A 12,197-nucleotide genomic window follows, 5' to 3' on the forward strand; every position below is an offset into this window, starting at 1 on the left:
TCCATTTTAAGCAAAGGATCTAGAAGAATGAGTTTTGGGGAATGCCCTAACTGTTCACTAGGAATCATAATATTTTTTCCCCTTCTCACATGTCATACATTATATTCTGGAGTGACGTCATAAGTAAACCTCCCTTGGTTAACCCTGATGGTTTGCTTCCATGCTTTCTTGATCTTTTCAACCATTCCATATGCCCTTTTATCAGTGAATGAGAACTTTCCTTGGTTAAGTCCATATGTTTCTGAAATGAATTGCTCACACCCGGATTATCTTCTCACTAAAGCTGGAGCATAAGTAACAACACCCTATAGGCCTAATAAAAACACCCATGGTTGATTTTCACAACTGAATAACACCATATCATGACGCATCCAAGGTGCTCTCCAAACTATCCCTTGACTATCAAGGGCTTGAAAATAGAAAACTCATTCCTCTTTTGACTTTGCTTGAGGTCATGTGCTGTAACAGAATTCTTTGATGGGGATAATGGAACGAAGGTATGGCTTACGAAATTGACTTTCTTTACATTCTATGTGACTCTTGATCCATACATAAAGCAACTTTAAACATCTATTAAATCGACCTTTACCGTTTTTACGACAAAAATTTAGAGATCAAATGGTTTCTGCCAAAATGGTTGGTGCTGCATTAACCTGATATGCTAACTGATCAACAAAATCCACCACTGCAACATCAACATATCCAATGACTTTCAGAAAGATCACTAATCCATATAAAGCTATAGCCATAGCTACTAATCCCTGATCATCATCTATGTACCCTTGGATGAAATCTCGTAAAAAATTCCATAGAATAGCCTTATTTTCACCTTTTATCTTAACACATGAATCGACTTGAGGCAAACTAAGTCCAAGCATTTGCACTAGTTTTTTACGATAGCCTACATTGTTGGCCCAATAAATCTTGTCTGGGTTTGCTTAATCAAAGTGAAGTAAGACCATATACTTTTCAATTATGGGCACCATGTCTGCTTCATTGAAAATAAAACATCTATATAAAAGATCCCAAAATTGAATGATAGCCCTAATCAAATTATTATCCACTTGCACCTGTAGCAGTGAAGCTATGTCTCTATATCTATTCTCAAATTCCTCCTGTCTTATTCTATTCATGCATCCCCATATACTGCTTAAGTTGGATAGATCATTTTGCTATAGCTCTAGATGAACTCTTTCGGTTAATGATGAAATAAAATCCTTAGACAAGCAATCTCCTTATTTTTTTGACACTCTTCTGACTTAATTTTCAATTGATAAGCAGACTCATAATGGACTGATGTAAACTTTAGTTGCATTTGGCTTTCCATGGATATAAGTGTGAGATCTGATTTATCAATAACTGATATGCGACAAATATTTCCTATATGAAAATGATGCAAACGATAATGTTAAATATGATCATGATGTAATAATGCTAGAACATGAGAATAAAGATGATGCATAGAATGAAATGCTAGAACATGAGAATGAAATGACATATAGATACACAAAATCAAGCAGACAAAATGGTTAGATAACAAATTCTTCCTTCTTGTGTCTTAATTTTAGGTTGTATCTATTAATGATAGGAAGGGCTTAAGTTGGTTTCTTACGGGTGGACTATATGCAGGGTTAGAAAATTTTAACCACTAAAAGGTTCCCAAATTGTTCCTTACATCATTGTCCATCACAAACTAGTAAGACAATCCAATCATCACCCATCACAAGCTACCAACGAAAAGGATTCAATTTGAGTGAGAGTATTTCACTAGCCATTACGGAGATTATCATATCACAAGAGCGTATGTACTTTACTTTTTCCTAAGAGGGATTGAGCCTGGGTATAGAGCTTATGTAATGCAAATGCATGTGATAGTGTGTGTGAAAGAACATAAAATTATCAATCCCATAAATTAAATAAGAAACCAAAAAAAGAAAAATATTAGTAAACAAATAACTTAAAGCCATTAGTTCAAAAGATAGGATAAATTTAAAAATTATGGCTTAACTTTCTAATGTCCCCAGTGGAGTCACCAAACTGTCATAACGTCTAGATCCGAAGATCTATCGCTAGACATTGACCTAAGGAGTTGCCATTAATCTTTTTTATCTAGGTACGATTGGTCACCTAGGGAATCAATCTTTTTAAAGAACTCCTAAGCGTAACTAAGGGTCACCAAAAGAATAGGTTCAAGTCTACGAACCAGAACAGGGTCCGAAAGTTCGGTTACATGTGAAGAAGGTTATAGCACCCCCACATGCCCATCCAAAGGATGGTACCATATTATTTCGAATTTATCCTAAGGTTTAGAATCTAATGGCTTCAAATTTTATGTTAAGTATTGGAAACAATTTTTAAGATTCTCCATCAATCTAGTAATACTCTCAAAAAAATTCTTTCTCACCTCAAGAGTATTCAAGAATCTCATTTGATTTCTTGAAGAGGTTCCGTTGTCAGAAAAAGATTTATTTATTATTTTTTATTATTACCATTTTTGTTGAAAATAAATCTAATTATTCCACCATTTGGGCCAAATTAGAAATATTTTATCTTTTGAATTTCTAAAATTTTCACAATTTTGGTCTATTTAAAAATTCTTTTTTTTCTCTTTTTTTTCTTGGAAAGAAAATAATATGACAATTATTTTTATTAAAATTTCATCTAAATTATTCCACCATTTGGGTCAAATTTAGAGAAAATTTCTCACCTAGAGATTTCTTAAAAATTTATCATTTGAAATTTCTAAGAATCTCATCTTTAGATAATTATCAAATATTTTCAATCCAAACTTTTATTTGGAAAAGAATACAATTAGTTATATTGAAATTTTATTTAAATTATTTCACAATTTGGGTCAAATTTAGAGGAAATTTATCACCTAGAGATTTCTTAGGAATTTACCATTTGAAATTTCTAAGAATCTCATCCTTAGGTAATTTGCATTTAATTTCAAAAATTTTTTATTTTTTTATTTTTAGGTTTTTTATTTTTTATTTTTTGGTTTGAAAATAAATATTAATTATTGTTATTAAAATTTTATCTATATTATTCCACCATTTGGGATAAATTTAGACAAAATTTCTCACCTAAAAATTTTATAAAAATCTATCATTTGAAATTTTTATAAATTCTATCATTGGATAATTAATATTTATTCCCAAAATTTTTATTTTTATTATTTTATTTTATTTTGATAAAATGAAAAAAAATAAGTAAAACAAATAAATTAAATATAATAAATAAGAAAATACCAAAAATTCAAAAACGACTCGACTCAGGCTTGGGATACGGCTCAGATGAGCGGCTCGGGATCTCGGCTCTGCTAGAACCCAGGTGAAAAAATAGGTCGCTGGTTCTATTATGCTACGGGTCGGGTCGGATCTTGGCAAAACGCGCGGATCTTATGGGTTTACTAACGTAAAAATAACGTCATTTTGGGGAAGGTATATAAGGCTGAAGATCGATTTTTTTAAAAAAATTTCCTTCTTCTCTTATTTCTCTTCCCTTTTTTTCTCTCATTTCTCTCTAAACAATTTCAGATTTTGATTGAATTCCTATCGAAATCTGAAAAAAAAAATGTCAAAAACTTCAAATCTGGCCAAAAAACTCGTCGAAAAATTCAAACTTCGCCGAAAAATTTTATCGGATTCTGAAAAATTTTCATAAATTTTTCAGAAAAAGAACTCCAAAAATTCAAAAAAAAAAAACTTCTAAAAATCCTATACTGCCTCTGAACACTTTTTGTTTCCGTTTTACCCTCTGTTTTCTTTTTTTCTCCCCCATTCCTCTGTGATTTATGGACCTATTTATAAGGATTGATAAGAAGTTTCTGATCAATCTCAACTCCTTTTGAGATTTGGATTCAATCTTTGAATCCAATCCCAACTCTGCCAATTCTCAAATCACGACCAAATTCATTCTAATTTTTTTTATCCTAATCCTAATCTTAATCGAAAATTAATCAAAATAAAAAAGATAAATATATTAATAGATAACAAAAAATAATTAGATAAAAAAAGAAATAGATAAATGATAATAATAAAAAATAAAAGCAGATAAATAATAAAAATATTAATAGATAAAAAATAAAAAAATAAAAAAAAATATATTAATAAATAGATAAATAATAAAAATAAAAATAAAAATAAAAGTCAATTAAGCCTGCTAATTGATCCTGAATCGGACCCAATAGGTTTAAGCCCAAACCCTATTGGACTAGGCCCAATGGCCTTAGGCCCAGACCAAATAGGGTGTTTATAGGGTGGTAAATAAGGAATAGATAAAAAGGTTTGGCAGCGAAAAGATTCAACATTTGGTGGCTAAAACCTCAGACCCCATGCCCATACTATTAAATGCATAAAGAAATAGAAGCAGGGGAAAATAAAAGAAAAAGGCTAGATTTTGGTTTGAAGGCCAGTGGCATTGAATACAAAAAACTAATTAAGCATGCATAGAATGGTACTGTACATGGAATGGTATTGTGCATGAAGGTTGTTAGCCTTGAATTGATTATTATTTTGAAATAATAAAATATTAAGCTAAATAAGCTTGATCAAGATTTTGAAAAAGATTTATTTAGTATATGTTCTTAAGTTTTATTATTTTAGTATTAAATAAATAATATGATTTTCAAAGTTTAAACAAACTTTTTTTTATGTTTTTTAATTTCTCAAATCAAAACTATCATTAAACATTATTTATTTGAGCTTAAATGAAAGTAGTCCAATTGTTATTTTTAAAGTGAACTTATTCATTTTTGACTTAATACAATTTTAATAATATTGGTTTTAAAAATTAGATTAACTTAAGAAAGTTATTTTATAAGAACAAAGTTTTTCAACATTGAACTTTTTTTAATTTTTTGTATTAATTCACAAAGCTTTAATATTTAAATTTTATATGATTGGAAAGCTCTTTAAGTCTACCTTCTAATGGATTAAAAAAAAATTAAAATCCAAATTAAAAAAAAAAAGATTTTAAATTTTTACTAGATATTTTGCAGTTGTCTAAAAATTGAATAAGGATTAGTTTTGAAAATTCATTATAATTCATACACAATGAATTAGTGATGAATTTTATATGGATAGAAATCTCTTTAAGTCTAGATTCTAAATCTTCAAACGGTTTATGATTTGAATTTGTATAACTCAAGATATGATCAAATTCGTAAGTAGAGTGCAAAATAGAATACATTTACGTAGATGGATAGGATCGATCCCTTCAGGAAAGGGATCGATTGATTTTTCTTAAAAAAGTAATTTTTATATTAAAAAGGCAAGAAAGGATTGATCACCAAATGGAGGGGATCGATATCCCTTTGAACCAATCGATCCTCTTAAGGAAGTGATCGATCAAGTAGGCATTTTTGAAGGCGTAATTGGTTCCAAACCAATCGATCCCCTCATAGAAGGGATTGATTGGGTCATGATTTTTAAAGGTGTAAATGGCACCTAAACATGAACCAATCAATCCCTTCATTAAAGAGATTGATCGGGTACGCCTTGGAACAATTCCAACAGCTAGTTTCTTATGTTTTTAATGGTTATTTTCTTCTCTCAAGCATCCCCAATGGCTAGCTCTTCAATTTCTCTATATATTGGCCACTTCAACACACCAAGAAGGTTGATGAATCAAGAGAGCAAGATTAAATAAGTCATATATTCATTCTCTCAAAGAAATTAAGAGTTTTAGAGCTTTAAAGTCTATATCTTTATATTTGTTATATCCAAATCATTGTTGTTATTCATTTATCATATTTCTTTGTATTTCATTAGGCAAAAACTTAGCCTTTAAAAGGTGTTTTAAATTTGCATTTTCTATTAAATGATTTTGTAATCAAGAGGTGATGTATCATCTTGAATTTGTGAGATTGAGAGGTTACTACTTTGCCTAAAAAGTAAAGAGTGTAAAGTTTCTATCGTAAGCCTTAGAGAAAAAAAGATAGAATTATAATTTCAATTCAAGATTAGTAGATTAAAATCTTGGTGTGGACAAAAAAAAAATGATGTAGGTGCCTTGTGGAGAATGACTGAACCTCTATAAATCATTGTGTTTGATTTCTCTATCCCTATCTCTTTACTTTGATTATAGTTTATATTTACTTCAAGTTCATCAATTTATTGTCCTTTGTATTATATTATGATATTGATTTTAATTTTTTATTTAATTATTTTAAAATCATTATTTAAAAAAATTTTTAAAAAATCTAATTTATCTTTTTTTTTAAATTATCATCTCACCTAAAAATTAACAGAGTTGTAAGTGCAAGCCTACAAAGGGCAGGTATTCTTGAAACCATGGCAGGAAGAAAGATTTAATAATATGAGGCAAAGAATCAACATCTTGAAAAATGAGCTACAAAGCCATCAATTGGAAAGTTTGTCTGATGATGCACTTGAAAGAGAAAAAAATATATAAGGGAAGAGCTAAATGTGTTTCTAGAAAAGGAGAAAGTATAAGGGAAGAGTTCCAAGTTGAGGAAGTCCTGAATGCTATTAAACAGATGCACCCAACAAAGGCCACTAGGCCAGATGGTATGCTAGCCTTTTTCTATCAGAAATTTTGGAATATTGTTGGTATTGATATTATTAATTTTTGCCTAGCATGTCTTAATGGGGATAAGGATTTGGAGGCCATAAATCACACACACATTATTCTTATTTTCAAAATTAAAGACCCTGATAATATTACTCAGTTTCGACCAATTAACCTGTGTAATGTCATCTATGAAATTTTAGCAAAGGTCCTTGTCAATAAACAAAAAACCATCCTACGTTTTTGTATAAGCCAAGCTCAAAGTGCATTTGTTCCCGGACGTCTTATATCTGATAATATTTTTGGTTGCTTATGAATTGTTGCACACATTGAAATCTAGGAAGCATGGAAGGGATGGGTTCTTTGCTTTAAAACTAGATATGAACAAAGAATATAATTGGGTGGAATGGAATTTCCTTGCTAAAATGATGACTAGGCTGTGTGTTCATGGGTGTAGGATTAATCTGATTATGAGGTGTGTTACATTAGTGTCCTATTTAATAATGGTTAATGGTGAACTGATTGATTCCTTCAAACCAAATAGGGGTGTTCGATAAGGAAACCCACTTTTTCCTTATCTTTTCTAATGCGCACAGAGGGTCTATCATCTTTACTCCAGAAGTACCAGAACGAAGGACTGTTGAATGGTCTACAAGCAAGCAGATCTAGGCCTAAACTGCTCATTTATTTTTTGTTGATGGCAGTATCCTACTTGCAAAAGTAAATGGAAACGAAAGTGAAATGATGAGGCATGTGCTAAGGAGGTATAAATTTTGCTAAGTCGGCTTTGTTTTTTCAGCAGCAATAGAAAGGATAGGAGCAAAGGTAGAGAATGAGGTTTTGGGAATAGGGCTGACAACAAATCTAGAAAAGTATCTAGGCTTACCATCTATGGTGGCTAGGGATAGAAGGAAAGCTTTTAGAGAACTAAAGGACAGAATGTACAACCGGTTGACTGGAATGAGCTGTTGAATACTCTCACAAGGTGGCGAGAAGGTGTTTCTAAAATCAATTATGTAGGCGATCCCAACTTACACCATAGGTTGCTTTTTGCTTCCAAGGATGCTATACATGAAGCTAAACAGTATCATAAGTAACTTTTGCTAGAGGCCAAACAAAGACAAAAGAGGAATCCACTGAATTAACTAGAAGGAAATGTGCACACCAAAAAACGTGGGAGGGCTGGGCTTCCGTGATATGGAGAAATTTAGCAAGGCAATGTTGACAAAATAAGGGTGGAGACTTCTAACACTCTAACACTGGTGGATGGAATCCTCAAGTCTAAATACTTTTCGAAGACATTATTCTTTAAAGCAAGACTGGGTAGTAACCTTTCATTAATGTGGCATAGCATTTAAGATTGAATCTTAACACTAACATGGGGAGCGAGATGAAAGGTTGGGCATGGAGGATTGATAAGGGTTTGGAAAGATAGATGGGTGCCATTCAACAAAGACTTCTTCATTTGCTTACAAAAGGAGGGACTGAAATGCAGAAGAATTGGTGGAAGAGCTCATTGACTGAAACACGGGACAATGGAAAATAGAGTTGTTGCAGGAGATGATTGAGTTGGATGAAGTAGTGGCTAAAAGTACCATACCATTAAGAGGAGAAGCCCTGACGTATTGGCATGGCATTATGATAATAGTGGGAAGTACTATCTATCAAGAGTGGATACAAATTGCTATGTCACGAGGAAGGAAACATCAGAACACAAGCTATAAGAAGTGAAAATGGGCTAAGAGAGAAGATATGAATAGGAACCATACTTAGCAAAATCAACATATTTTTATGGAGAGCATGTTGTGGCTTACTGCCTACTATGCAATGTCTTGCACAAAGAAGAATTCACGTGGATAGAACATGCAGTAGGTGTAGAAACGGTGAAAAAATAATAATTCATGCACTTAAAGATTGTGATGCCATGAAAGGGGTATGGCAACAATGCCACTACACCTGGGATAATGATGTTGATGCGAAAACCGTGGAAGTGGAATGGCTAAAGGACTAGATAAGAACATTGCCTAAAGATCAATTACAGCAGCTGACGGTCACATGTTGGGTGAATTGGATGAATAGAAGCAAAGAAGTACATTGGGAGGAGAGACTAACACCATTATAAGCTATGAACTTCATAAAATCATACATATTGGATTTCAACAAAGCCCAGGAGTGAGTGGAACGTGCAACTGAAATGTCAAAGCCTAGATGGAAGCCACCTAGAATTGGTTGTTTCAAAGTGAACTTTGATGGTGCATTGAATGAAAGGGAAAAGAAGGGAGGAGTGGGTGTTATCATCCGTAACTCGTATCGCCATTTCATTGGAGCATGTGCCATGAGAGTGGATAGCGTGGAGGATCCGTTTGTGACTGAGGCAAAAGTAGCAGTGCAAGCTTTATGTTTCACCAAAGAAATGGGGCTTCAATCCATATTGCTTGAGGGAGATGCATTGGGAATCTTGAAAAATCTAAAAATGTTGGAATCAGATCTGTCCCCGATAGGAACAATCATTGAAGAAGCCAGGGAACAGATAAAGAGCTTTACAAAATGTGAAGTGATACATGTAGGAAGGAAAGGGAATGAGGCAGTCCACAACCTAGCTAAGCATAGACTAAATGACAATATGGATATGTATTGTGTTGAAGAACCTCTATTGTTTTTATGTAATGCCCTCTGGTTGATAATCTTGATAGTGAATGAATGATGATTATTTTCAAAAAATTATAAAGTTGCCAAAAGATATACTTTGTTTAGAGATATGTACAAACGCTAATCTTGAAATAATAAATGAACAAAAATAAGATTTTTTTTTATAAAAAATATGGTTAAAAATAAGCCTAATAATTCTTATTTTATGTCATATAAAACATTAACACTTCGTATTAAAATATTAATAATTCTTGTATTCATGTAATGTTTTACATGAAAATTATATGTCACAATTCATATAAACATAAAAAACACGAAAGATATTTTTTGACTTTTATTAAACCCATATATAATTTTTGTTAAAATTTTAACCTATGACATCTTTATATATTTTGTATTATTTTCGTGTCATGTTATGATGTTATATTTTAAATTGTTAGGTATAATTAAAAACAATAATGATCAATTATAACTTAATTTAGCATTACAATTGAAAATTTTTAGGTTAGAATATGTATAGTTTTCTTAAATATATATGAAATTTTTTTTATAAAAATAAATAAATAATAAATTTCTCTAACCTCATAAATTTCAGTATCCAATTCTCAATTTTGACTATAAATATTATTAACATGAAAGGTTATACTTTTTAACTAAACAATTACAATTAATTATAGTATGACTTGGTTAGGTAGTTTAGGTTAAAACTTAAACATACTACTTCACATTATAATTTTTCTTCATCAATCACACTTAATGTTGATTCTATGTCTTTTATTTTATTTTGATTAAATTATAAATATAAATAAAAATTACAATTACAATCACAATCACAATCAAATAATTATATATAATATAATAATTGCTACGTGTAATATAAAAAATTAACAAAAAAATAAAATAATCAAACCAACTTGTATATTATGAAAAAAAATCAACATAAAATTAAGTTAAACTCATATAAAAAAAGCTTAATCACGATATCTAATGATTTCAAAGTTTTTTTCTCATGATCGTAATATGATCTCATTATTTTAATGTTGATGGAATTCTTAACAAACTCAACATTCTAATTGTCATAACTCGTAAGTCCATAAACTTATTGTTAGACACAATTTAAGAGTTGTCACCAATTTTTTTTATTTAAGTGTGATTGATTATCTAATTAAATTTATCTCCTTTTAAAGAAAATTTCTAATATTAACTCGAGTATCTTCTAAAAAGAGTAGATTCTAGTCTAGGAAATCAAAATTGGGTTTAGGATTATGATTATGTATAGTGAAGGTTACAACTTCCCTACAATGTCCATCCAAAAGACTATACCGATTGATTTTATGTTATTCAAAGCCTAAAAAAATCTTAAAAAATAATTAACTATTAAAAATTATCCTTAAATTACTTTAATATGTTGGTAATAATTTTATAACATTCTCTCACCTCAAGAGTATTTAAAGAGATTATTTGTCGTGCTTTAAAGAGAATCCATCATCATATTCATTTAATATTTTAAAAAAACTTTATTTATGAAAAATGTAAATTTTATAGGAATCTTGATATTGAAAATTTTTTTCTAAATTCTCCAATAGATAAGTAAAATTTAGAAAAAAAATTTCTCACCTAAAAATTTACATAAAACTATTATTTGCAACCTTGTTAGTAATTCCACCATAAAAGATTCAAAACCAATTTTTATAAAACAAAAAAAATATGATAAAACATCATTATTTAATATTTCCTTTCAAGGAATACTTTTTAATATGTTGGTAAGATTTTTATTTAAAAATATCCTCTAATATGTTGGTAAGATTCAAGAGAATTGTTTCTTTTCAAAACATATATTTTTTATTAATAAGATTTTTTATTATATTGATAAAATCTTATTTGAAATTTTTACAATCACAAAACTTTTCAATATGTTAGTAAGATTTTATTTTACTTCTAAATTATTTTTTAAAATTTTAAAATCCTCCAATATATTGATAAGGTTTTACTTTTTTTTTAATAATTATTTTTAAAAAATTTCAATTTTTTTCTATTTTTCAAAATTTTTTAAATTATCAAAACTTCCAATATGTTGGTAAGATTTTATTTTTTATTTTTAAAAATTATTTTTTTAAAAGAACATTTTTATTTTTAAATAAATAAATAAAGAAAATAAAATAAAAATACACCTAAAATTTTTTGTTTGGTTCGGCTTAAAAAATAGCTTAGCTCATAATTAGTGTGGCTACTTGGCTCGATTTAGTGACTCGGCTTAGCTATGGCTCAATAGGTGAAAATATACATTTATCATTGAATTAAATATTTAGAAACATTTAAATTAATTATTTAAACTCCAATCCTATAACTTCATCACTTAAAAATTTGGCAACTAAAATACAAAGAAATTTGATATTTTGCATATTTAATTTTGTTTTAAAAATTAAACTAGCTAGTGCTCTCTTTGGGTTTGGTTATGTTTTCTTCATACATTAAACTCCATATATGGGACTAAAAGCCCATGTTTTTTTTCTAGGAAAAGTATTCTAAAAATTCATAAATTTTATCTTTTTTTTTTTTTAATTTAAGACTTTCATGGTTAGGTGAATTATGTTAATTACTATAGGATCCCAAACTATTTTAATATTATTACTTAATAATGTACTTGAATGATAAATTAAATTGATAAATGTTACTATTCTTTAATCAAAATCTTTAATTTGTTGATATTTGTGGTTTCAAATTGCTTAGCTGTTTCTTAATATGTGTAATGTGGTGAATAAGAGTTTGCCTATAAGTTGGGCTAGTTGTATTACTAGCTAGCTAGGGTCCCAAGCCCCAAGTCCTTAATTATAACTTAATTAATCATATTACATATATAATTAGAAGGCTAACTAAAATGTAAATATCCATCATGATTTTTTTAAATAAAAAATTCACAATCTAAAATAAAGAAAAGAATTAAATATATTAAAATTTAAATATTAGATATACTGAATATTACATTTTAAGATGATTTCATGAATGAAATAATA

General features: G+C 29.4%; 1 protein-coding gene across 1 annotated transcript; it reads left to right on the top strand.

Moving 5' to 3' along the window:
- The first annotated feature begins 8,728 nt into the window (after positions 1 to 8,728).
- LOC149510934 (uncharacterized) lies at positions 8,729 to 9,238 on the top strand. The gene has a single exon (XM_089756335.1). The coding sequence runs from the start codon at positions 8,729 to 8,731 to the stop codon at positions 9,236 to 9,238; it is 510 nt and encodes a 169-aa protein (XP_089612461.1).
- The last annotated feature ends 2,959 nt before the right edge of the window (positions 9,239 to 12,197 follow it).

This window comes from Durio zibethinus, chromosome 27 (genome assembly GCF_047325235.1).
Source record: "Durio zibethinus cultivar Kanyao isolate XHJ-2024 chromosome 27, ASM4732523v1, whole genome shotgun sequence".
In the NCBI taxonomy this organism is placed as follows: Eukaryota; Viridiplantae; Streptophyta; class Magnoliopsida; order Malvales; family Malvaceae; genus Durio; species Durio zibethinus.